The sequence below is a fragment of the Monodelphis domestica genome, chromosome 4 (assembly GCF_027887165.1).
Source record: "Monodelphis domestica isolate mMonDom1 chromosome 4, mMonDom1.pri, whole genome shotgun sequence".
NCBI lineage: Eukaryota > Metazoa > Chordata > Mammalia > Didelphimorphia > Didelphidae > Monodelphis > Monodelphis domestica.
The window spans coordinates 341,835,610-341,861,304 of NC_077230.1; the positions used below are offsets into that span (position 1 = coordinate 341,835,610).

Consider the following 25,695-nt stretch of genomic DNA (forward strand, 5'->3'; position numbering starts at 1 on the left):
AAGAGTAGTGATGGTGGTGGAGGAGTACCAGTGGTAGGAATGGTGGCAGAAATAATAAAAGTAGTAGTGGTGGTAGTATTGTAATAATAGTAGTGTGGTGGTGGTAGTAGTATTAGTACTAGTGGTAGGAGTGGTGATAGTAATAATAAGAGTAGTGGTGGTGGTAATAGTCGTAATAGTAGTAGTGATAGTGGTAGTAGTAGTGGTAGTGGAGGTAACAAAACTAAGAGTAGTGCAATGGTGGTAGTGGCAGGCTTAGAGGAAGTCAGAGCTGTGTCAATGGCAGGAACATCAACACCAATGAGATCATGAATTGTTCAGGAATTGTAGCCCTTTTAACTCTACAGAAGATTTTGGCACAGAGGTTGGTCACATTGTGTGTGTGTGTGTGTGTGTGTGTGTGTGTGTGTGTGTGTGTGTGTGTGTTAGACTTGTTTGTTTACTGTATGAAACATGTGCTGCGTCAGAGTCCTGCATCTGGAGGGAAAGGCTCCGGGGTCCTGGCACGCACTGAATGCCACAGATGGTGAGAAGTTTGGATGATGCACCATAGGAAAAAAGGACTAGGGATATTCAGTGAGGAGAAAAGAAGGTTTGGTCTGGGGTAGGAGGACAAGCTGCCACAGAGAAGTGATGGGGAGGATTTTTTTTTAATTTGGTCATTTCCAAACATTATTCATTGGAGACAAAGATCATTTTCTTTTCCTTCCCCCTCCCCCCCGCCCATAGCTGACGCGCAATTCCACTGGGTTTCACATGTGTTCTTGATTCGAACCCATTTCCATGCTGTTGGTATTTGCATTAGAGTGTTCATTTAGAGTCTCTCCTCAGTCATATCCCCTCAACCCCTGTAGTCAAGCAGTTACCTTTCCTCGGTGTTTTTACTCCCAGAGGATTTTTTTAAATGAACTGGCTTAGTTCTTCATGGACCCAGGGGTCAGGAGGGAGGACATTTTGGAGAGTCAGACTAGAGTTTAATAGAAAACTAAAGGTGGAATTGGCTGCCCCAAGACATAGTAGATTGCCTCTTGCTGGAGGTCTTCAAGCAAAAGCTGAACAGTTGTTTGTTTTTAACAGGAAAATATTATTAGTAGATCTGTGCATTCAGAATGAAAGAGAAAAAGAATAAACATTGATTTATATAATACATTTATACAATATAATGTACTTTATAATTATTATCTCTTTTGGGAGATAGGTGCTATTATTTCCCCATTTTATAGATGAGGAAAGCAAGGCAGGAAGAACTTCAGTGACTTGCCCAAGATCACACAGCTAGTAAATGTCTGAGGCCAAATTTTAACTCAGGTCTTCCTGATTCCAGCCCCAGAGCCCTATCCACCATGTCATCTAGTCAATTCTGCCAAGAATTGGAAGTGTAGAAGGTGAGGAGATTACCTGGAACCTCAGAGACTAGTCAGGAGACTATGACAATAGTCTTAAGAAACATGATGAGGACTTGACAAAGGATGATGACTGTGGGAATGGAGAGAAAAGGATTCATTGGAGAGAGGGCATAGAGACAGAATCGAGAAGATTTGGTAATTAATTGGTTGTTGGGGTAAAGGAGAAGGTAGAATTCAGAGTGACTGAGGTTTTGAGCCAAGTCATGCTGAGGATGGTGATCTCAAAGGAAAAAGGGAAAATAGGAGGAGAAGCAGGTGTAAGGGGAAGAACCTTAGTTAGAGGTTTGTTCACTCATCTCTCTTGAGTATTTCCTGTACATTCAATCCCAAGTTAGGTTCTTCTGGGAAGGAGACAAGACAAAGAGAGGATGCTTCTCTTTTACTCCTAGAAAGATCATACTTCTGACAACATACATACACAATATGACCAAAACTAGATAACCTTACACAAGCTACTCAAATTCCTCTTGTGCCTCAGTTTCCTCATTTGACAAATGGGCATGTTTGATTAGAAGATCTCTGAGGTATCATGGTATGATTGGTAGAGTCTTAGCTCTATAATCAAAGGACTCTATAACCAAATCCCAGCCTATGATACTTACTGTCTGTGTGACCACTTTGGGTCAAATCCTTCTCTCCCCGTGCCTCAGCTAGCTAGGCTATAAAATAAAGCAGTTGAACTAGATGGCTTTTAACGTCCCTTCTAGCTCTAAATCATTGATCCTCTGGTCTCTTCCAGTTCAGACGTTCTGTGCTCTACATTCTCTTTTTCTAAGGTACCTTCCAATTTTTCCATCCTATATTTATGTTCTAACACTCCATGTTTGAAGGTTACTTCCAACTATAATGTTCTCTGTTCTTGAGGAGAGTATTTAGAAAGTGTCTAGGTGATACTTCATGTAAAAAACTCTTGTAAATCTTAATGTTCCACAAGCTTGACTTGAATGAATAATGTGATTTGGTCATGGAAATTTAGAAAGCTAATAAAAGTTTAGACTACACTGGTATCAGTCAATCAATCAGCATTCATTAATCACCTACTTGTTTCAGGCACTGAACTGTGCTAAGCTCTGGGCATACAAAGAAAGGAAAACCAAAAACATGTACACACACACACACACACACACACACACACACACACACACACAAAACCAGTCCCTTAGAGGCAGCTGAGTGATTCAGTAGGTTTAGAACCTGGTCTAGAGATGGGAGGTCCTGGATTCAAATCTATATTCAGACACTTCCTAGCTGTGTGACCCTGGGCAAGTCACTTGACCCCCATTGCCTAGCCCTTACCAATAACCAATATTGATTTCAAGTCAGCAGGTAAAGGTTTAAAATAAAACATTCCCTGATCTCAAGAATCTCTCCGTCTAATGGGAGAGACAATATGCAAGCAAGAATGAACAAATAAGCTATAGACAGGATAATTGGGGAAGTCTCAGAGGAAGAAATTAAGATCAAGTTGCTCCCTGTAGAAGACTTCAACTGAGACTAGAAGGAAGCCAGGGAAGTCAGGAGTTGGAGGTGAAGAGGGAGAAAGGGCCAGGTATAAGGGGACAGTCAGTGAAAACACTTAGAAGAGGGAGATGGGTGCCATGTTTGAAGAACAGTAAGGAAGTCTTCAGAACAGCTAGGTGGCATGGTAAATAGAGCCTGGAGTCAGGAAGACTCATCTTCGTGAATTCAAATCTAGCCTTAGACACTTACTAACTGGGTAACCCTGGCTAAGTCACTTAACTCTGTTTGCCTCAGTTTCCTCATCTGTCAAATGAGCTGGAGAAGGAAATGACAAGCCATTCCAGCATCTCTGCCAAGAGAACCCCAAACAGGGTCACAAAAAGGTAGACATGACTGAATGACAAGAAAGTCATGCCCAAAGCAGGAGGGATGATCGGGCAGTCCCCATCATACACTGCTCTGATCAGGTCACATGTAGAAGAGCCTTCCTAGAATGGAGCTAACACTGATAAAAGAACATCAACTATTATAATGGAGATTGAAACCACTTCATTCACATGAGAACAAGTGCAGTGAGTCGTGGATATTTAACATGGCAAAATGCTTGCCGTTTGCCTACCAATACCTGAAAGGCAACATGAGAGGAAGGAGGCAGGCTTATTGTGTGATTCTCCAGAAGTGAGAATTAGGACCAGTGGGAGGAAGTTAGAGGGAGGCAGATTTGCATTTCCCGTAAGGAAAAATTTCCTATTTGAAGGATCTAAAAGTGGCATGGGATGTCTTGGGGGTAGAGAGCACCTTGTCTTTGGAATTATTATGTTGTCAAAGAGATTGTAAGCTCCTTGAGAGCATGGACTGGCTTTTGCTTCCTTGTGTATCCTTAGCACTAAGAACAGTGCCTGGCACATAGTAGGTGTTTAATAAACATTGATTGATTGACTGATGGAAAGAAGTTGGTGTAAGGGGAGGAGTTGAACCAGATGACCTCTGAAGTCTGCTCCAGCCCAAAGATTCTGTGAGTCTGTTTCCAGGACTATTCAAGGCCTCCTCCAACTCTGACCTTCTGGAATTCTACTATTCTCCAGGGGGGAAGCCCTCACCAACTCAGTCTGGGCTCTCAGGCTATAGGAAGGAGAGGCGCTTGGCTCCGAGTGAAGGGTGAGGCCAGCACAGCGGGGATGATATTACATCTGGGGAATGTCAGTTATGAGGGAAAAGGGCAAGGGGCCTCAATTCCTGCTCCTTGGAATGGGAATTTGGATCTAGCCTATGAGGATGTAGGAGAGGCTAAAATTAAAATTGGATGACTGGAGAAATGTCTTATCTTTCTTTCTTGTAAATGCTTTGCCTCCACTGACATTATCTGTAGTCAGCCTATAAATGGAGCAGCATTGAACAAGGGGAAAGGAATGACCTGGGAGCAGGTGATGGTGTTTGTGATGATACCAAGAAAGCGATGTCCGGTGCAGAGTAGTTAGCCAATGCATAGAAGCAGAGTGGCCTGAGAGGTCACCTCATTATAGAATTCTAGACTGTCAGAGCAGGTAGGGGCCTCAGTGGAAGAGCTAGAAGGGAACTTGGAACACAGAATGTCAAAGATGGAAGGGTACTTAGAACAGTGTCACAGCTGAAAATGACCTGGAACACTGAATGTCAGAGCAGACCAGTGGAGCACGGAGGGACCTTGGAATGCCAAATGTCAGAGATGGAAGGGTCCTTAGAACACAGAACCATAGAACAATGTCAGAAGGGGAAGCTACGTGGCTCAGTGGATTGAGATCCATATTTAAAGATGGGAGGTACTGGGTTCAAATTTGTCCTCAGATACTTCCTAGTTATGGGACCCTGAGCATGCCACTTAACCCCCATTATCTAGCTCTTACCAGTCTTCTACCTTGGAATCAATATATGGTATTGATTCTAAGATGGAAAGTAAGGGTTTAAAAGAAAAAAAAAAGAAAAGTGTCAGTGCTGGCAGAATTGGGACTTGAACTTGAGCCTCCTGATTCAAATTCAAAGCTCTTTTCATTGATGCAATATTGCATGTCTGTATTGCACACCTCCAGTTCCAGGTGCTTAGCTCTATGCTTTTCTGTGTAGCCCTTCAAGAGGCCTCTGCCCTTGGGGAGCACTCATTCTGCTTGGCAAGACTGGAATAACAGCCATGGAGTGGTCAAGGACAGTGCGGGATGTGATCAGATGTGAACCCAAGGTCCAAGCTCTTAAGGGCAATCCGAGGCTAGAGGAAAATGGGGAACCCACATTTGTCTGAATACCAGCAATAATGCTATAAATCCAAATGGTGCTTTACAGTTTGCAAAACCTGTCATAGTCATTCTCTTATTGTAAAACAGGAATAAGAACAGTATGTCCAGTATGAAACTCACAGGGTTGTTATGAGGAAAATAACAAGTCTTTTAGAAACATGAACTGTCATCATTCTTATTGTTATTAGAAGTGTAACAGGATGTAGTGGATGAGGTCAAGGTTCAGGTCCTGCCTTTGACATAGGCTGGGCAAGTCATTTAACAGTCATGTCTCCAAGAGTATACATTACAAATGATTTGTCCAGCTCTGTGAAGGCAGTTTTCTCACTGAGAGATCCCTACACCTATATGGTAGATAGAGTGGACTTGGAATCAGGAAGACCTGAGTTTGAATCTGACCTTAGAAAGTAACTCATTGTTCAGTCGCTTTTCAGTCATGGCTTAACTCTTCATGACTCCATTTGGGCTTTTCTTGGCAAAGAAACTAGAGTATTTTGCTATTTCCTTCTTCAGCTCATTTTACAGATGACGAAACTGAGGCACACAGAAAGTTATTTACTTCCTGTGTAACCCTAGACAAGCCATTTAAACTTTCTAAGCCTTGGTTTCCTCAGCTATAAAATTAAGGGAGTTAAACTCAATGAGCTTTAAAATCTCTTCCAATTCAAATCTATGGAACTGAGATTTGATTATAAATAACATAGGCATATGTATGTATATAGATACATATATACATATATAGAAATAGGTAGGTAGCTAGAAAGATAGATGATGGATAGATAGATGATAGATGAATAAATAGATGGATGGATGGATGGATAGATAGATATAGATGATAGATGATAGATGACTAGATAGATGGATGGATGGATGAATAGATAGATATAGAAGATAGATGATAGATGAATAGATAGATGGATAGATAGATAGATGATAGATGAATAGATAGATGGATGGATGAATGGATGAATAGATAGATATAGATGATAGATAGATAGACAGACAGACAGATAGATAGATAGATAGATAGATAGATAGATAGATAGATAGATAGATGATAGATGGATGGATGAATGGATGGATGGATAAATAGATATAGATGATAGATAGTCAGACAGACAGACAGACAGACAGACAGATAGATAGATAGATAGATAGATAGATAGATAGATAGATAGATAGATAGATAGATAGATAGATAGATAGATAGATACATATAGATGATAGATAGATAGATATTTTCCAGAAGAGCTCCACAAGATTATTTTTCAGATGAGGAAGCTGAGGTGCAGGACTTGCCCAAGGACATAAAACTAGTAAGACACAAAGCTGGAACCTAAATACATGTTTAGAGATCTAGTTAATGCCCTTTTCTTTTAGACTAAGCTGCTTCCCAGGTATGACCACCCCTGCCATCTTTGTCTGGGGAGTACAGACCTTCCAGCTCATAATACTCCAGTGTTCTCTCCCCTTCACTAGGTGGACATGAAGGTCCTGTGCCACAATCGAGGGCTTCTTCAGATTCCTGCAGTACTCCACGCAGACAGCAAGGCCCTTGACTTGTCTCACAACCAGCTTCAGAGTGTCCTGGAGACTCCACTGATCTTCTATCCTGCCCTCCAGCACCTAGATCTGAGCTCCAACCAGATCAGCTTCATCCAGCCTGGAATTTTCACCAGCCTGTCTCAGCTTGAGCACCTCAACCTGTCCCAGAACCGGCTGGGACGGGCACTCCCACATAGTGGCCACGGGGGAATTGGGCGCCTGCCTCGAGTGACCACACTGGATCTCTCGGGCAATGGCTTGTACAACAGCATGGCTGAGGCCTTCCTGAAGGATGCCCCTGCCCTGCTCACTCTCTCCTTGGCAGAGAACAGCCTCACCCGAATCTCGCGCTGGACCCTGCAGGGAGTGCCTGCTCTTGAGGAGCTGGACCTGCACAGCAACGTGATCATGGAGATCGAGGAGGGAGCCTTCGAGGCTCTGCCTCACCTAGCCCGCCTCAATCTCTCCATGAACTCCATCACCTGCATTTCTGACTTCAGCCTCCCACAACTGCAAGTCCTAGACCTGAGCCGCAACAGCATAGAAACCTTCCAAACCATCGCCACGGACGAGGAGTACCAGCTTTCCTGGCTTGACTTGAGAGAGAACAAGCTATCGCAGTTCCCTGATCTGCCCCAGCACAACCGGCTCATTTACCTGAATGTGTCCAACAACCTGATCCAGATGCACCTCACTTCGCCCCTCAGTGACGAGACCCCCGGTGTGAAGGACTGGCCCGGTGGACTCCATCAGGCTCCTGACCCAAGTGGGAATGACAGCTCCATGGCCCTCTCCAGACTCTTGGTCTTGGACCTAAGCTACAATGAGATTGAGGCCATCCCAGAAGGCTTTTTTGACCCCATGACTTCCCTGCAGTTCCTCAACCTCAGCAGAAACTGCCTCCGAAACTTTGAGGTGAAGCAGGAACACTCCCTGCCCAGCCTGGACATCCTGGATGTGAGCCACAACGACCTCCAAAGTTTCGCCGTGGGCATCCATGCTCTAGCTAGCCTACGGTGGCTCTACTTACAGTACAATGCTCTGGCAGCCTTACCGCCTCTCACATTTTCCAGGCTTCCCAAGATCCAATGGGTGGACCTACAAAGGAACTGGATCCATCTCTGTGGGACCCCACACGATCTGAGTGAGTCAGCCGTCTCAGGCTGCATTGTCTTCTCCAGCATCCCCAGCCTCCGGACCTTGAACCTGGCGGGCAACACCATGCAGAGGCTCCCGTCGGGTGCATTCCTGCATACCCCATTGGCCACTTTGGACCTCTCAGCAAACCCGGGGCTAGGGATCATGCCTGGTGCCCTGGCTGGACTGGAATCCTCCCTCGAGGTGCTGCGGCTACAGGAGAATGGCCTGGCTGCCCTTCACGTTGACCTCCCTCGCTTCACACGGTTGAAGCAGCTCAATCTCTCAGAGAACCAGCTGAGCTGGCTCCCTGCCTGGACCCGGCAGGCCTCCCTTGAAGAGCTGGATCTTCGGAACAACAGTTTCAGCTACCTTCAGAGCCATGACATGAGTGGCCTGGAGGGGACTCTCCGGCGCCTCTACCTGGCAGGGAATCCACTTGTTTGCTGCGGCAACAGCTGGCTGGCAGCTGTGATCCAAAGGGGGAGTGTGGACATCGCCAGCCTTGAGAACCTGACTTGCCGGCATTCCAAGGACTTCAGTTCCCAAGAGGAGATCCTCTTCCTCCAGATCCGTCCCGAGGACTGTGAGAAAGAGGGACTCAAGAAAATCAACCTGCTCATTATCCTCATCTTTGCCCTAGTCCTGTCAATCCTCCTCGTTGGGTTGGCTCTCTTCTGTTGCTTCTGCCGGCAGGAGTTTAACCAGCATTTCAAAGCCTAGTGAACTCTGGCAGGACCATTCTCAGTTCTCGAGGATGGAGCTCTGGGGCTTCATTGGGTTGTAGAGACTTAAAGCCAGAAGGGGCCTTAAGGACCCTTTAGCCCAACCCTTCTTATAATGGGGAAACTAAAACTCAGAGAGGTTAAGGGACTTGCCCATGGCTACACAACTAGTAGATATGAGATCTAGATCCCCTGGATAATCAGACACTTATTTCCTTTCCCAAACTAGCCATGACCCTTATCCATTCAGCCTTCCATCTGCTGACTGTGTTCAGCAAGTTTGAGGATTCTACCCTTCCTCCCCATGGAAGTCCCTGGGAGCCCGTCCCCCACTATTATAAGATCCTTTGAAGTAACTACGAAGGTGATATAATTCAACTCTTTCATTCTACAGATGAGCAAACTGACGCCCAATGTGGTGAATCACCCAAGGTCCCCCAGGTAGTAAGATACAGAAGTAGGAATGGAGCCCAAGTGCTTTTTCCCACTCTACCACACTGCCTCTAGTCCACTTGTGGTTTGGGAAGGCCAAAGTCATCTTTAGGACAGAACTTAAATAAATCCATTCCAAGTGAAATTATAGACCCTTTAGGACCAAAGAGACACTTGGGAAAAAAACTCTAGAATTTATCTCAAAGAAAAATATTTGTCATGATTCACACTAATTCTTATAAACTTTACATAGGAGAAGGATGAGTATTCCCCAAACCACAGTCTCTCGGATCTGAAACTTAACACAGAAATCACCAGCTGATGCAATTACTAGAGAGTTCACAATTGAATGGTCCCACCTATTAGGGACATCAGAAAATATGGCAGAGACTTTAGGACATGGTTCATTAGAGATGGAAAGCATGCTGGAAATCATCTCTTCTGTTTGTTACATGAGAGGGCTAAGACCTGAAAGGAGAGTAACTTGCTTCGGGTCACAGAGCTGGGCTAGAACCCATATTTCCTTCCTCCCTGGCTGGGTCTCTTTCCCTTATAACACAGATTAGGGACTGTCTTCAGCTCCCTCCCAGTGGCAGGGTTTGCATTGATAATAGACATTAACCCCTTTCCCACAACTCCCACAGCCAATTTGGGGGTTCCAGGGCCAGCTTCCCCACTCCCTTGGGCCCTGGCCTCAACATTAGTCCATTGTGGAAAACAAAGCTAAAGGAGGAGGTTGATGGAAGAGAGCTATATTGTGAATCCCACAAATTGGCCCAGTGCCTTGCAAGCTGACAAGTACTTTCCATTCATTCTCTTATTTTCAAATATTCCTATGAAGAATACAAGATAGAGTTTGTTGTTCCATTTCACAGAAGGAGAAACTGAGGCCCCCAAAATGGGAAATGACTGACCCACATCATGCAGTGTGAATCAGAACAGAAACAAGACCCAAATCTTGGTGCCATTTAGGGGGAAGAAAACTGGACCATGCCCCAAGGGATTATTAGAGGGAGTCATATAAGCTAATGTTAGAAAAATAAGATAGCTCTAAATTGTGGAAGGCCTTGAAGGACAGAAATGAAAAGCAAAGTTCATGAACTTTAGAACTATTGGAAACTAGAGATAATTTATTCTAGGGATTCTGAATCTCTTTAGCCCAGAGAACATCTGTGAACTTGGATAGGGAAAAAAAAAGTCTTTTTTTTTTAAACTAACTTCTCACTGAAATTTAGCATTTGCAACTCTTTCATTTCAAGGATGAGGAAACTGAGGCCAAAAGTTGAATTTTTCCTTTGTAGTCTCCCAAAATTAATCCAAATTAAGGTCCAAATTAATCCATTTGAATAGGCTTATATTCACTGCTATTTGTGAGTGTGCACTGTCCTTTTTTTTCAATTGACTAACATTATGGGATTAGCTATAGATTCTCACACAGACTCCATCTGTTGTTTCTTCCCACTCCAGACTCTACCGCAATAGTTTAGCAATTGCATCCTTTAACTCTTTCCCCTGACAATCAGTAAATCATGCAGAGTTTTGAGCCAGGGGCTTCTGGGACGGGGTATTACTTTCAACACCCATATTGGCCACCTAGGGTAAGTAGCTCCTCTCCTCTAGGAGGTCCGGTGCTGCTGATGGTGGGTGTGCAGGACCAAGGCAAGTAGAAGCTCTTCTGTCTGTCCTTATGAAGCTCCCTGAACTGGGGGTGATGGAAACTGGCAGGCATCTGGGCGTCAGGCAGTGCTGGCTGGGTCTGAAAGTAGTTAGGGGCAGGGAGCAGGACGTGGAGGCGGGATTAGAAACATTTGGTGTTCTGAATGGAATGTAGATAAAAAGCTGGATTTGAAAGGGAAAATGTCTAAACAGTATTTTCCCCAACCCAGTCTCCCTTTCTCTTTCTATTATATATGCAACTGTTTTTCTCTTTAGGTTTTTCATCAATGTCTCTGTCTCTCTATTTCCCTTTCTTTTGTCTGTCTATCTTTCTCTGAATCTTTCTGTCTCCCTCTATCTCTTTCTGAGCTCCTTCCATTTCTATAAATCTGCCTTTCTTTTATGATTTTTTCTCTTTGTTCTCTCTTCCTTTCCCACCTCTGTCTCTGTCCCTCTCCTCCCTTTGTCCCTTCTTTCTTCTCTCTTTCGTCTCTCTCCATGTATATCCCTCTTCTCACTCTGCTTCTCCTCCATCTTTCTCTTTTTTCTTTCCTCTCTCTTTTTCTGTTTCTCTTTCTCCTGCTATTTTTCTCCTGGACACAGAACAGCCATTTCAACCTCAATGTCTAATAAATTGGGCCAGGGGTTGGGGTTGGGGATGGGGGAGAGGAGAAATAAGTCAAATCAGTTCTGCGTCATTTTCATTAGAATGGTCTGTCCCATACACCTAATTTGATCATTGAGGTAAAAGTGGTGAAGCCCTTGTAAGGGTTTACCTACCTCAAAGTTGGTAATTTAATTGGATTTTACTTTAGAACTCAGTATAAGAACTAGGAGGGACAATGAAACAATTTAATGAATTCACTCAAGATGAAGTCTAGAATTTAGCAATTTCCCTGAGACCTGTACACAGTAAGATAGAGAGTGGTAGAGTCAAGAGTCTCTAGAAGAACTTAGATCTCCTGAATCCCTGCTTACAACTCTTTTCCTCTTAATATAAAAGCTCAGAAAGTTGGACTATTCGGGAACTGTCTAGCACTGGGAAAGATGACAAGGACTATAAAAGCAAAAGAGCAGATCCTCATACCAGAATAAGATGATCCCACAGTATGCGATGAAGACGTTCCCTCAGGTCAAGAAGTATGTCTTTGATACCCTATAACCCACAAGAAAAAGTTGAAACTCCTTAGGCAGGGTGTTCAAGACCCACTATATCTAGTGTAAACAAGAATGGTTCCTCCTCCCAATTCATTGTACCTCATTACAATTTAGGAGATATTAATGTCTTAGCAATAGGTTTGCATCCTATAATCCTTTTATAAAATGTGAACACCTTTTATTCTGATTCAGTCAGGTCAGGCAACCATTACTTGGACTTTAAAATAGCTACGCCTAGAGTTAGTGAGATTCACATAAATGAAGGCAGAAGGCAGCAATCTTTTTGCCTCTGGTGGGGAAGAGGGGATCTTTCTTCACTTTCAATGGCCAAAGCTAGCTCTTTTTTCTGCTGCCAGATGTCCCATTTCTTGAAGCTATTTACTGACCTCTCAACTACCTCTTTGTATCCATGTCGGTCTGGAGAATGTCTCTTTTCCCTGATGGATATGGTTTAGGGGCAGGAGTTCCACTCTCCTCTCCAGTGACCCTGAGCTGTCTAGAACTCTTGAACTGATCTTCTAACTACTAACTAGGGTGTTTCTTACCAGGCAAGCAGCTGTGCTGCTCAGCTGACTCTACAGTATGATGGCAGATGGGAGTAGGAGTAGAGGAGAGAGAAAACCTCCTCCTCTTTTCAAATCCATAAGAAAAAGATCTTTACTTTTTGCTAAGGAATAGCACTGGGTGTTAGTTAACACCGTGTTAATCCATTAACACCTCACCTCTGGATTCTTACCATAAATGGGAAGGATGGAACCATGTCCTCTCCAATGCTGCCACTCCTACTAACAACTGCCTATTTTTGTAGCCTTAACTCCCTCTACTCCCTTGCCTATGCTCTTTGCTTCAGCCAGACTAGGTAATTCAGCATCCTTCAAACACAGTTTCTTGCCAATGTGCCTTTGGTTGGCTTCCTCTAAAGAATCAATAGTCAAGTTCTTAGCACGCAGTCCAGATCATGGATGACTCAACATGGGCCATTGTCTTTCCCCCACACCTCCCATATTGTGAGTTTCCTAAGGACAGCTGGCACGTGCACTGGGGATAACCCGAAAGTCTCACTAAACCATCCATCCAATCAATAGTAGTAGTGGGCAATGCATTCAAAGGGCAGGGCTGTAATAAATGTAAGCTTATGATTCTTTTACTAGGATTTCCTTTTTCTTGGGATATAATCAAAATATCTATGCCCACGAAAGAGTTCCAAAGGTTATACTATCAGCTTAGAGTACATACACACTGAACTGAACTAGTTAGTAACCGTGGACATATGGAGCATGGCAGACCAGTTCATGCTTAATATTGGGTTCCTAAGTGGTAACTGCCCAACTTCTGTTGGGCTACCTGGAACCAGCTGTCTTTACAGTCAAAACTAAGATCATAATTTGGGGAAAACATAATAATGAGAAAGAGATATGACATCTAATAGAAATGACTTGACCCTGAATGGAGTAATTGAACATCAAAAATGGGAAGGTGACAGAAATGACATCAAGACTGATTATAAAATTTTCATTCAGAAGCTTAACCAATGTAAATTAATTACCTTAACATGGAGACCAAAAGGACCCAGATAAAGGAAAGAAGCTTCCAGAGCATTTGGAGGACCCAGTTTGTTCAGCCTTTGGGAGAACAGGATAGGGATTGGTTGGGTTAGGAATGCCCTAATTAATGAGATGATAGATCCATTTTCCCATTTAATATTTGAGAGTTCCTTTGGTTATAATGCTCCTGTTGCCTGGAATGCCCTTCCTCCCAATATTTGACTATTAAAATCCTTTCATTGTTGCCTCATCTTCCCCAAACACCTTTCCTGATCCCATCCTTCCACCAAGTAGAAGTGATCTCTTTTTCCTGGAAACATATACATGTATTGTTCCCTTCCTAGATGTGTTACCTGAGGGCAAGAGCAAGCCATCTTTAATCTGTGCTCCCCACAATACCCAGTGCAGGGCCCTACACGTAGCAGGTGCTCAGCAAAGTTTGAGGCATACTGAAAAGGGACTCCCATCTCTCCAAAGGGAAATTGAGGCAGGGAGTCCTCCCTTGGCTGGCTGGTCTGTGCTGTCTCTTCAGATACCATGTAAACACTACAAGATGCTGCTGTATACATATAGTATAGACCTATAAGAATTTTGTATGAGCTGTATAGAGAAACTATGTGAATATATTAAATGATAATTTTGGTATAAACTATTGGCCTGCTGACTTTCTGTTTGCCACAAGAAAGAATATGTGCTGTGTCTCGGACTGATTTGAGTTGTAAAGGGGCAGGGGTGGGATGGGAGAGAGGTGGGTGTGTTTTTGTGAAAGCGTCGGACCCTAGGTCTTCCTATCTAGGTGAGATTCCCTGAGTCTCTGGCACCAGAATGCAAGATTCCAGGACTCTGTAAGAGAGGAATGGTGATGTACAGGAAAGAGAGCTGGCCTCGGATTCAAGAAACTTGTGGGTTCAATGACTGTTCTCACTGTCCCAGGGGCCTGTGAGATCCTAAGCAAATCACTTAACTTCTTTGTGCTCTAGACAAGACAATAAGTTGCCTGGTGGTTGAAGATGTGATGTGGTAGAAGGCAGCTAGGTGGTATAGTGGATAGAGTGCTAGGCCTGAAGTTGAAGAATCTGGGTTTAAATCTGACACGTTCTAGCTATGTGACCCTGGGCAAGTCACTTAACCTCAACCGCCTAGCCCTTGTCCTTCTTCTGTCTTAGAATTGTTACTAAGATAGAAAGTAAGCATTTTTAAAAAATATGCTTTGGTGGAAGGACTTTCCTCATTGAGAGTTCCTTTCACAGATAAAATCATAAGTCTAGACCAAAAAGAAAACAAAAAACCAAACATGTAAAGTTGATCTTTTGTATAGGCCCAGCCTTTACGATGCATCCTGGAGAGGCTGGCCTACCTGACTTCCTTGGATCTCACAGTGAAGCCCCGTGCCCAGGAGGTTCCTTCTAATTTAATAGTTTCCAGTGTCCCAGAATTTGCCTGTAATAAAGACTTACATATACAGTGTCCTTCCCTTATAGGGACCTATTCTTACAGAAGGCTCATTTGTGAAATCCGTTTTAGAATTACAGGGAAAAGTTACTAGAATGACAGGACTGAAAGAGATCTTAAAAACCTAGAAAAGTAGAGATGGAAGGTAATATTGGACATAGACTGTGAGACCTGGGAAGGACCTTAGAACCCAGAATGTCAGAGCTGGGAGGAACCTTAGAACCCAGAATGTCAGAGTTGGGAGAGACTTTAGCACCCAGAATGTCAGAGCTGGGAGGGACCTTAGAACCCAGAATGTCAGAGCTGGGAGGAACCTTAGAACCCAGAATGTCAGAGTTGGGAGAGACTTTAGCACCCAGAATGTCAGAGCTGGGAGGGACCTTAGAACCCAGAATGTCAGAGCTGGGAGGGACCTTAGAACCCAGAATGTCAGAGCTGAGAGAGACCTTAGAACCCAGAATGTCAGAACTGGGAGGGACCTTAGAACCCAGAATGTCAGAGCTGAGAGGGGCCTTAGAACCCAGAATGTCAGAGCTGGGAGGAACCTTAGAACCTAGAATGTCAGAACTGGGAGGGACCTTAGAACCCAGAATGTCAGAGCTGAGAGGGGCCTTAGAACCCAGAATGTCAGAGTTGGGAGAGACCTTAGAACCCAGAATGTCAGAGCTGAGAGAGACCTTAGAACCCAGAATGTCAGAGTTGGGAGAGACCTTAGAACCCAGAATGTCAGAGTTAGGAGAGACTTTAGAACCCAGAATGTCAGAGCTGGGAGGGACCTTAGAACCCAGAATGTCAGATCTGGGAGGGACCTTCAAACATAAAATGTCAGAGCTAGGAGAGACCTTAGAACAGAGAATGTCAGAGACAGAAAGGGCCTTCAAACATAAAATGTGTGAGATAGAAAGGACCACAGAATTCTGAATCCTGAAAAGCACTGACTTTTAGAACATAGACTCTTAGAAATAGAAGGGACTATAGAACATAAATTGTCAGAGATGGAAGACACCTCAGAAGAGAGCTTCTCAGAGCAAGAAGAAACTTTAGAACATGGAATTTCAGACCTGAAAGAAGTCTTAGAACACAGATTGTCAGAGCTGAGAGGAATTGTAGAACCTTTTCCTGGGATTAAAATATCAAATTCATAAGTATGGGGGTAGAGGGGAAAGATACTGTTGGGAGTGGGGCAGCCTCTGAGGCCAATATGAGTCAGTTCTATCCCAGGGCAGTCAAACTAATTCAAGAGAGACATAGTGCATAGAATAATGGAGGTTATGGTCCTACTCTGCTCAGCTCTGATTAGAACACATCTGGAATACTCTGTTCAGTTCTGGTTGCTGTTTTTTGGAAGGATATTGACAAGCATGAGGATATCCAGGGAATGGCAACTATTTATAATTAAAGAAAAATGCATTAAGCGCATATTACATCTTGAAACTATGTCTGAAGGAATTGTAGATATTTAACCAGGAAAAGAGAAGATTTGAGGTGACATAACTATTGTCTTCAAGCATCTGAAGAGCTGTCCAGTGGAAAAGGGATTAGACACATTCTACTTGCCCTACCGGCTACAATTAGGACCAATCAATGGGGTTAACATTTCACAGAATCAGATTTAAATTTGATATTTAATTTCTTAAAACTTCCTAACAATGAGCTATATCCAAAAGTGGGCTAGACTTTTGAAGAAGCTTAGGTTCCTCCTCATTGAGGATGTTCTAGAGAAGGTCAGATGTTCACAATATTGTAAAGTTTTTTCTATTGTAGGGCTGGGACCAGATGAACTTTGACTTCCCTTCCAGCTCTGAAATCCTACTTCGATGAGCATAGATGGACTGAGTTAGAAGGAGCCTTCATATTAGAATCCAGTGTTTAGAAATCACCTAATACAACCCTCTTATTTCTCAGAGGATGAATTTGAAACCAACCTGGAAGCACCTGGAAGTAGCGGCCCAAATTCACACAGATATCAAATAGCAGGATTAGCTCCTCCTGTTCCATTCAGTGTCCTTACCATTACACACAGCCTACTGATCTTCCTCCAAGGTAATAAGAATTGCATTTTAATAAGGACCTTCTAAAGACACTGCCTTAAATCAAAGTAGTAATTTTGGTGGTAAAATTTCAAAACCAGGAAGAGATTTTAGGGCAACAAGGTACTTTCTGGCACTCCTAGATCCTAGATTTTGGGCTGTTCTGGGAACATGGTGTCATTCATCCCCTAACAGGTTCAATGGCACAATTTATTTTGAATTTTGTACTTGAAATTTCCTGGTGAGATGGGAGGAGGAGAGGAAATGGAGGAAATGCAGATGGAAAGAAATAAGTAGACTAAACTGTCCTCGCTCCCTTCCTCTTCCTGGGTGGGTGCCACCCTTTCTAGCTACAAAGGACACTCAAGGTCCTCCAGCTTAAGATAACAGGATTAAGAGCATGAGCTACTTTTGAGATAGATTTTCAGCAGGTTCCGTGAAAAGCACACTAGATATGACTGTCAAATATGAAGTCAGACCACTCACTTTACAAATGCAGAAAGTGAGGATGAAAAAGAGGAAAGGTACCTGTCCAAGATAGCAACTGGTCAACAATAAAACTTCACCCATATTTTTCAGTCCTTGAACTTCCCCCTCCAATATACTTTGACAGGTATTGGGAGTTCTGCCATTGCCCTTTTTCTATGTTCTAATTTCTTCTAGTTCTGACATTGTGTTCTAAGAGATCTTTTAGCTCTTTCATGCTGTATTGTCAGGCTCCTTTCTGTTTTAAAACATTCTATTCTATTATTCTTTCCTGTTTTAACATTCTGTGAGCTATGGTTTATTTCAGTCCTCACATTCTGTATTCCAAGGTCCAATTTTGCTCTGACATCCTTGGTTCTAAGTTCTCATGCTGCTCTGTCATCCTCTGTTCTATGATCCCATTCTGCTCTAATATTCTCTATTCTGAGGTCCTGTTCCAACATCCTCAGTTCAAAATTCTCATTTTGCTTTTACATCCTCTCTTCTGAGCTCCCACTCTGCTCTAATATCCTCTGTTCTAAACTTCCTTCCCACTTTAATATCTTCAGTTCTAAGCTCTCATCCTGCTCTAATATCTTCAGTTCTAAGCTCCTTTCCTGCTCTAACATTCTGTTCTAGGATTCACTCCTGCTCTAACATTCTCTGTTCTAAGTTCTCCTTTAGCTTTGACAGATCTCTCTAGTGATATCCTTTTTCTGCTCCTGAAAAATTCTTCACTGATCAGCTGTTGTACCTTGCACAAACTCCCTAGGTACATTTCATTTGCCTTTAACTCTAATTCTTTGAAAACTGTTATGTCTGAGCTTTCCAGCCAGACAGCATCACTGGAAGAATACTGGAATTTCAAACATGGACTTGTGTGTCTGGCTGAAGCTTGGGGTCATTAAAAGCAGGACACAATTTCCCAAATGCAATCCAGACCACTTTCCTCCTCCCGTTGAATTCTGGATGCAGCCCATTGTCTAGCTGCCAGATGGAGAGTGGGTGGATCACGGGTTAATGAAGCCATACTCCCTTGAAGTAATAAATTGGTGACTACATATAGGCAAACATTTGTGCTCCCATTTCTTTAGAAATTTTTTTCTCCTAAATGTTTTCCTACCAACATTGTTGCAAAGGCAGGTAACAAAAACACATTTAACAGATGAAGGGAAAAGTGAATAATTATTAAGCACCTACTATGTGCCATGAACTGTACTGAACATTGGAAATGATTTCATTTGATGATGTAGAAGATAATCATATTTATTATTATTATAGTTAACATTTATATGCCAGGCACTTATTATTTTATTTGACTCTCACAACAACTCTGGGAGGAATATACTGTTATTACTTCCATTTTACAGATGAGGAAGTGCCTGAGGGAAGATTTACAGCCATGTCTTGGACATCAAGTGCTTTGCAAATGGTAAGGAAGGACAGAGAGTGAAGAAGCCCTGGACTGAGGGGTCAAGAGATCTGGATTCCACCATTTTATTTCTTAACCAGTCCCAGATTGTTTTGATGATTAATGCTTTGTAATTTAATTTAAAATCTGGTACTACTAGACTGCCTTCCTTCACATTTTTTTCCATTGATTCCTTTGATATTCTTATTTTTGGATTCCTTTGATATTCTTGATCTTTTATCCTCTTATTTTTTAGTCCAATAACATAATTATTTGGAGGTTTGATTGGCATGGCACTGAATAAATATATTAATTTAGGGAGAATTGTCATTTTTATTATATTGGCTCAGCCTACCTATGAGCAATGAGTATTTCTTCACTTATTTAGATCTGTCTCTACTGATGTGAAAAAATGTCTTAAGGTTTGTATTATAGTTATCTGTTTGTGTCATAGCATCATAGTTCTAGATCTGGAAGGGATCTCAAAGGCTATCTCATCCAATGCAAACATTTTACTGGGAAAAACATATCTCATTTTAACAAGGAATCTGAGACCCAGAGAGGGTAAGTGACTTGTTTTAAGGCCACACAGGTGGGATTTGAACCCAGTTCTTTTGACTTTGGAATCAACACTTTTCCCACTATAGTACTGTTCTCCTACCATATTATGAGCTCCATGAGAGCAAGGACCATGTCTTTGCCAAATTTTGTTTGTCTCTACCTCTCTACTCACTGGACTCTTCACAAAGAAGATGTTAAATATATATTGGGGAATATGGTTGACTGTTTCAACCTATGTAAAATGGTGGAGAGAGGGAAGGGAGGGGTGATAATTCCTATCCCAGGGCCAAGGCGAGAATTCTGAAAACCTAAAATATTTCAAAATATAGAAGCTATTATCAGTCTAAACATTGAGTTTAGGGACAGCTAAGTGGGTAGAGTAGTGGTAGTCTCTCAGTGATCGAGAAGGACTATTGTCTTTGTGCAGTTTCATCTACGGTGTACCCTCATGTGACTTTGGAGTCCAAAGGCTGAGGCGCAAATTTTGTGGCACGGGAGGTGCGGTTGTGGCCTGGTGTCAGCGTTCACATGCAGCGGCAAGACATCGACGTCGCTCATCTTCAGAGGTGGTGGCAGCATGGTTAATGTGGGTTCGCCAGCTGCTTCTGTCAGAGGCAGCGAGTTCTAGTTGCTTTGGTGCAATGCCAGCCCACTTCAAGTTGGACTTTAGCTGATCCTTGAATCTTTTCTTTGGTCAACCTTGTTTCCTGAGTCCAGCTGACAGTTCACCATAGAATACCTGTCTTGGTATTCGCTGTGGGTCCATGCGGATGACGTGTCCAGACCATTGTAGCTGGGTGTTGAGGACCATGACTTCGATGCTGGTGGAGTTGGCTCTGTCGAGGACTTCCAGCTTGCTGAGGATCACCCACAATGCGTCCCTGTTCACTGTGTCAAATGCCTTTGTCAGGTCTATGAAGACAATGTAGAGTCTCAGGTTCTGCTCAAGGCATTTTTCCTGCATTTGCCTCCCCGTGAAGACCATGTCGATGGTGCTGCGATCTGGTCAGAAGCCACATTGTGATTCAGGCAGGTTCTGCTCTGAAACAGATGACAGGAGTCTGTTGAGTATAACACGGGCGAGGATCTTTCCAGCAGTGGAGAGTAGTGAGATGCCTCTGTAGTTGTCACAGGCTTTGTTCTTGTATAGGGCTATGATGGAGGCATCTCTGAGTTCTGGGGGCATGTCTTCCTCTTCCCATATGCTGGTCAGCACTATGCGGAATGCCTGGAGCACCTTTCCATTTAAGGCCTTATACACCTCGGTTGGGATCCCATCTTTACCGGGTGCCTTGCCTGCACTCATTTGTTTAATGGCTTTTTGGGCTTCCTCTATTGAAGGAGGGACGTCAAGTTGTTCAATGGTGCAGTTTTGGGGGATCTGGGTCTCTCCAGCATTCAGCTCCTCTCATGGCTCTGGTGATCTTTACATCCTGGATGTCTCGCTGGCGTACAATGATGTAGTCAATGAGATGCCACTGTTTTGATTGTGGGTGCATCCACGTTGTTTTATATTTGTTTGCCATTCTGAACACAGTGTTCGTGATGGTGAGTTTGAACTCTGAGCATTTGCTGAGTAGCAGTAGGCCGTTGTTGTTCATTTTGCCCATGCCATGTTTGCCGAGCACTCCTTTCCATCTTTCATGGTCCTGGCCAATGCGGGTGTTGAAGTCTCCCAGTAGTATCAGCTTGTCATTTGTGGGCACTGAGTGCAGGACGGCACTCAGGTCAGAGTAGAACTGCTCGATGGTCTCCTCTGTGCTGGTCAGTGTTGGGGCATATGCGCTGATGATTGTGGCATACGGGTCTTTGCTGAGAGGCAAACTGATCTTCATGAGCCTCTCGCTGATGCCCACAGGCAAGTCTGGCAGCTGTTTGAGCAAACTGGTCTTGATGGCCAGGCCAACACCGTGGATTCTGTCTTCATTCGAGGCTCTACCTTTCCAGAAGAAGGTGTATCCAGTGGTGGGTTCGCTGAGTGATCCCTCTTCTGGTAAGCGTGCTTCGCTTAGGGCTGCGATGTCGATGTTATATCGCTCCAGTTCTTTACCGATTAGAGCTGTTCTACTCTCAGGTCTTGGGGTATTCTCTCTGTCAAGTAATGTCCTGATGTTCCATGCTCCTAGTAGGACTTTCTTTGTATTTTTTCTTTGATTTCGACTGCTTAGAGGGGATGACCCACCAGCCGCGGTGCGCTGACCGGGTGTTTGTAGGGCAGGCAATGTTTGGGACACCTTTTCTAGTCCCCTCCCTTGATTAGGGTGAGCAGTGCTGTCCTAGAGAGGGCTGCTCAGTTGCCCAGGATGCTGCCGAACGTCCCTGCTGCCCACAGGGCGGAGAGACCACTGGTCCATGGGCCTCCTACGTGCAGGATCGTGGCTACAACTGCCAGTGGTCACCTCCACCTGTTGCGTCGTCACTCCCCCATCGCCGCAGGTCTTGAAGAGGGTGGACGGGATTAGGATAGATGAGTGTGCACAAAAACACTTGTGCGTGAAAGAGATTTAAGTGGAAAAGTCGATGCACAGAGACAGTCCCACTCTCTCGGCGTTGGAAGCCTGGGTCCAGTGGTACGAAAAATTGTTATGTCTGGAGACTTCCTCAGCTGCATTGGATGGCCGTGTTGTCCTTTGTGCTCCAACACTCCACAGTGCTTTGCTGCGTCGCCCTCTCAGCCGTTGAACCTTCTTATTGGTTCCTTCTGTCTGTTCAGCCAAAGCAATCTTCACATGCTGGGTGAGCAAAGCCCTGGTTCACCATGGGTCGATGACCCGATGGCTACCCTCACAAGGTTTAGCCGGCCTGTCGAAGCCGTTGCCCGGGATGGCCGCTGCCGCATGCTAGCAGCTACTGGGAGCCACAAGTGAGAGCTGGGTGTCAGGTAGGGGTCAGAGGCTGGAGAGCTGCCCTAGGAGGGCACAACAAGCCCTCCATACCAGAGATACTACCCCTCCCTGAGCACCCCATACACCCCAGTACCAGGTCTAGAATTGGGTTCAAATCTCATCTTAGACATTTCCTAGCTGTGTGACTCTGGGTAAGTCACTTAGCCCCATTTGCCTAGCTCTTACCACTCAAGACAGGTCTTCCTGATTCTAGGCCTGACTTTCTATCCACTAAGCCACCTAACTGCCCCAGAAGTCATTTTTAAAAGAGAAAACTGAGCCAGGAAACCTCAGGCAATGGAAATAACTTTACTTCTGATAGTTTGAATCTCATCTCAGACTCCGATTCTTATTAGTTGAGTGAGTCTAGTCAAATCACATCATCCCTTTGGCTATGGTTTCCTCATCTGTAAAATGGTGGGAAGGAGTAGACGAGCTGACTTCTAAGCTGCTTTCCTGCTCCACATCTGGGATGCTAAAATTTGGTGAAGTCCAACCCCTCACTCGCCAAGTCACCGAGAAGGAGAAGGTGTCCGAGGGAGGGATGGAGATTGCCTTATCAAACTGAGGTGATCAGGATTGGAGATTCCTTACTCAGGAGAAGTCCTGCAGCAGGGTTCTTAGTGGCCAGTCTACACAGGGGGAAGCTCAAACCTGCTTTTCTGACCTGATACTCCTTTCTTATCCTATTGCAGTGGGAAGAGTGAGTCACTAGATATGAAATCAGAGAACCTGCATGTGAATCCTGATGCTTCTACTTATTACATACAGTGCTAAGTGTCCAAGGCAGGATGCAACCAAGGTCTCTTGGCTCCATCCACTTGGCTAAACTGCCTCCAGAAATAAGGATTGACTACAGGGAACACCTTTTTTGCCCCCTGAAGAGGAAGGAACTGAACCTTTCAAAAAAAGGAAACAACTGCTTTCTTTTTTTCTTGTTTTCTTTTTAAACTCTTACCTTCTATCTTAGAATCTTATCTTCTATCTTAGAATCAATACTAAGCATTGGTTCTCAGGCAGAAGATTGGTAAGGGCTAGGCAATGGGGGTTAAGTGACCGGCTTAGGCTCACACAGCTAGGAATTGTCTAAAGCCAGATTTGAACCCAGGATGTCCCATCTCCAAGTCTGAGCTCTCTATCTACTGAACTGCTTAACTGCTTGTTTTCTAAGGAAAGGTTATGGAAATCCAGTGGTGCTTCCCAGTTAGAAATCAACCTATAAGGAAGAAAAGATGTACAGAAGAGTAATAGTGGGGGGATACCAAAGTAGTGACTTGCCTCCCTGGTCACAATAATAGAGAGATCTTCACCATCCCCAGCACAAACCTAGTATGTGGCAGGAAACCTCCGGAGACTTGTCAAACTGATCATTACTGACCAGAGTTGGTGATTTACATGAGCACAAATTATTCCCAATGGATTCTAGAAAGTATTGATAAAGGTTACAAAGTCACAAGAATAAGAGCCATTCCTCGATTGATAAATAAATAGTCAAAGGAAATAAGTAGTCAAGTCCCAGAGGAAAAAACCCAAGCTATCAATAGCCATATCATAAAACATGTAGAGAAATGTAAATTAAATCAACTCTGGGGCTCTACCTCACAACCATCAGATTAACAAATTTGACAAAAAAAAAAAGAAAATTACAAAGCCTGGGGGAACTATGGGGAAAAAACACATTGAGGCACTGTTGTTGGAGGTGTGAACTGTGCATGCCATTCTGGGAAATAGTTTGCATCTATGTCCAAATAGCTATTAAAATGTGTGTACTCTTTGACCTAGGAGTAACTACTATTAGGTCTATATCCCAAAGAGAGAAGAAGAAGGAGAAGGAGAAGGAGAAGGAGAAGGAGAAGGAGAAGGAGAAGGAGAAGGAGAAGGAGGAGAAGGAGAAGGAGAAGGAGAAGGAGGAGGAGGAGGAGAAGGAGAAGGAGAAGGAGAAGGAGAAGGAGAAGGAGAAGGAGAAGGAGAAGGAGAAGGAGAAGGAGAAGAAGAAGAAGAAGAAGAAGGAGGAGGAGGAGGAGGAGGAGGAGGAGGAGGAGGAGGAGGAGGAGGAGGAGGAGAAGGAGAAGGAGGAGAAGGAGGAGAAGGAGAAGGAGAAGGAGAAGGAAAAGAAGAAGAAGAAGAAGAAGAAGAAGAAGAAGAAGAAGAAGAAGAAGAAGAAGAAGAAGAAGAAGAAGAAGAAGAAGAAGAAGAAGAAGAAGAAGAAGAAGAAGAAGAAGAAGAAGAAGAAGAAAGAAAGAAAGAAGAAAGAAGAAGAAAGAAGAAAAGGACCTCTATATACAAAAATACATACACTTGATCTTTTTTTTTGTGGTGGCAAAGTATTGGTAACTGAGGAGGTACCTATTAATTTGGGAAAGACTGAACAAGTCATGTTATATGCATCTGAAAGAATGCTGTAATGCTATGAGAAACAATGAAGAGGATCATTTCAGAGAAAACTGGGAAGACCTGTATGTAGTGAGATGTGTGGAACTAAGAGATCAATTTATAAAGTAATAATATTATAAAGACAAACAACTCTGAAAATCTTGGGAACTCAGATCAACACAATGGCCATCCATAATTCCAGAGACTTTAGGAGGAAACATGGTGCTCACCTAATAATGATACTAATAATAGCTAGCATTTGTATAGCACCTGCTATTTTCCAGGTTCTAGGCTTAAGTACTCAGAATGAAGCATTCAATAGCATTTATTAAATACTTGGGCATTAAATGTCAAGCACTGAGGATAGTAAAAGCAAAAAAAAAAATAATCCCTGCCCTCAAGGAGCAACCAACCAGACTAAGATGATGAGCAAAGCTAGGGATGATTTGTAAAAGACTTTGAAAATCTCAGGCCAGGAAGCTTGGTTTCTTTTTCTGGTCAAATCCAAGATTGTTCTAGAAAGTCATATTTCTGAACATTGTTCCCTCCTCTCCAGTTACTTTTCTCAAAATGTCTTTTCCAACTGCTTAGGCCCATACCAGTCAGAGACTATGACCTGGTGGGGCTTGGGGGGAAATGTTTCTGCTCTCTTCTCCAGATGAGTGATAATCTCTTCTAGATCAGGAAAAGCAGGAAAGTCTGGCCCATGCTTCATTTCACTCCCTCCTGACAGCCCTTCTTCCATGCCTCCTCAATAAACCCCTTGAGTGCTACAAAGGGTATCCTACTCTACAGCTCTGGAACCATGATCAAATTAATTCTCCTTTACTTGATATTAAAGAGAAAGGAAAATTTGAGGCAATAGCAAGACTCAACAAGATTGATTATGAAGGAGAAATAAAAATTTGTACATCCCCTAAAGGCAAAATAAACACACAAAAAAGTCCAAAGGTACTAAAGCACCAAAGAGATAGGTATGTCCCCTTGCCCTCTCACCTCCTAAAGAGGGTCATGAAGAACAAGCTAAGCCTGAAATACTATAGTTAATGGCACTTCAGCCACAGGACTCCTAGAAACTGATTTTTAAATTTTTCAATGTATTTATTTACTCCTTGGAAATTAGGAACTCTACATATCAGGGTTTGATCTGTTGTTGTTTATTGTCTAGTCTTAATAAAGTGATGGAG

General features: G+C 43.5%; 1 protein-coding gene across 2 annotated transcripts in view; it reads left to right on the top strand.

Annotated features, from left to right (window-relative positions):
* LOC130453595 (transforming growth factor beta activator LRRC32-like) overlaps nt 1-13,980 on the top strand; it is a 41,982-nt gene extending 28,002 nt beyond the window's left edge. For both annotated transcript variants that reach the window (XM_056794947.1, XM_056794946.1), the window contains one exon: nt 6,614-13,980. In XM_056794947.1, coding sequence (XP_056650925.1) covers nt 6,614-8,539 — 1,926 coding nt within the window. In that variant the 3' untranslated portion in view covers nt 8,540-13,980. The remainder of the gene's footprint in view (nt 1-6,613) is intronic.
* The last annotated feature ends 11,715 nt before the right edge of the window (nt 13,981-25,695 follow it).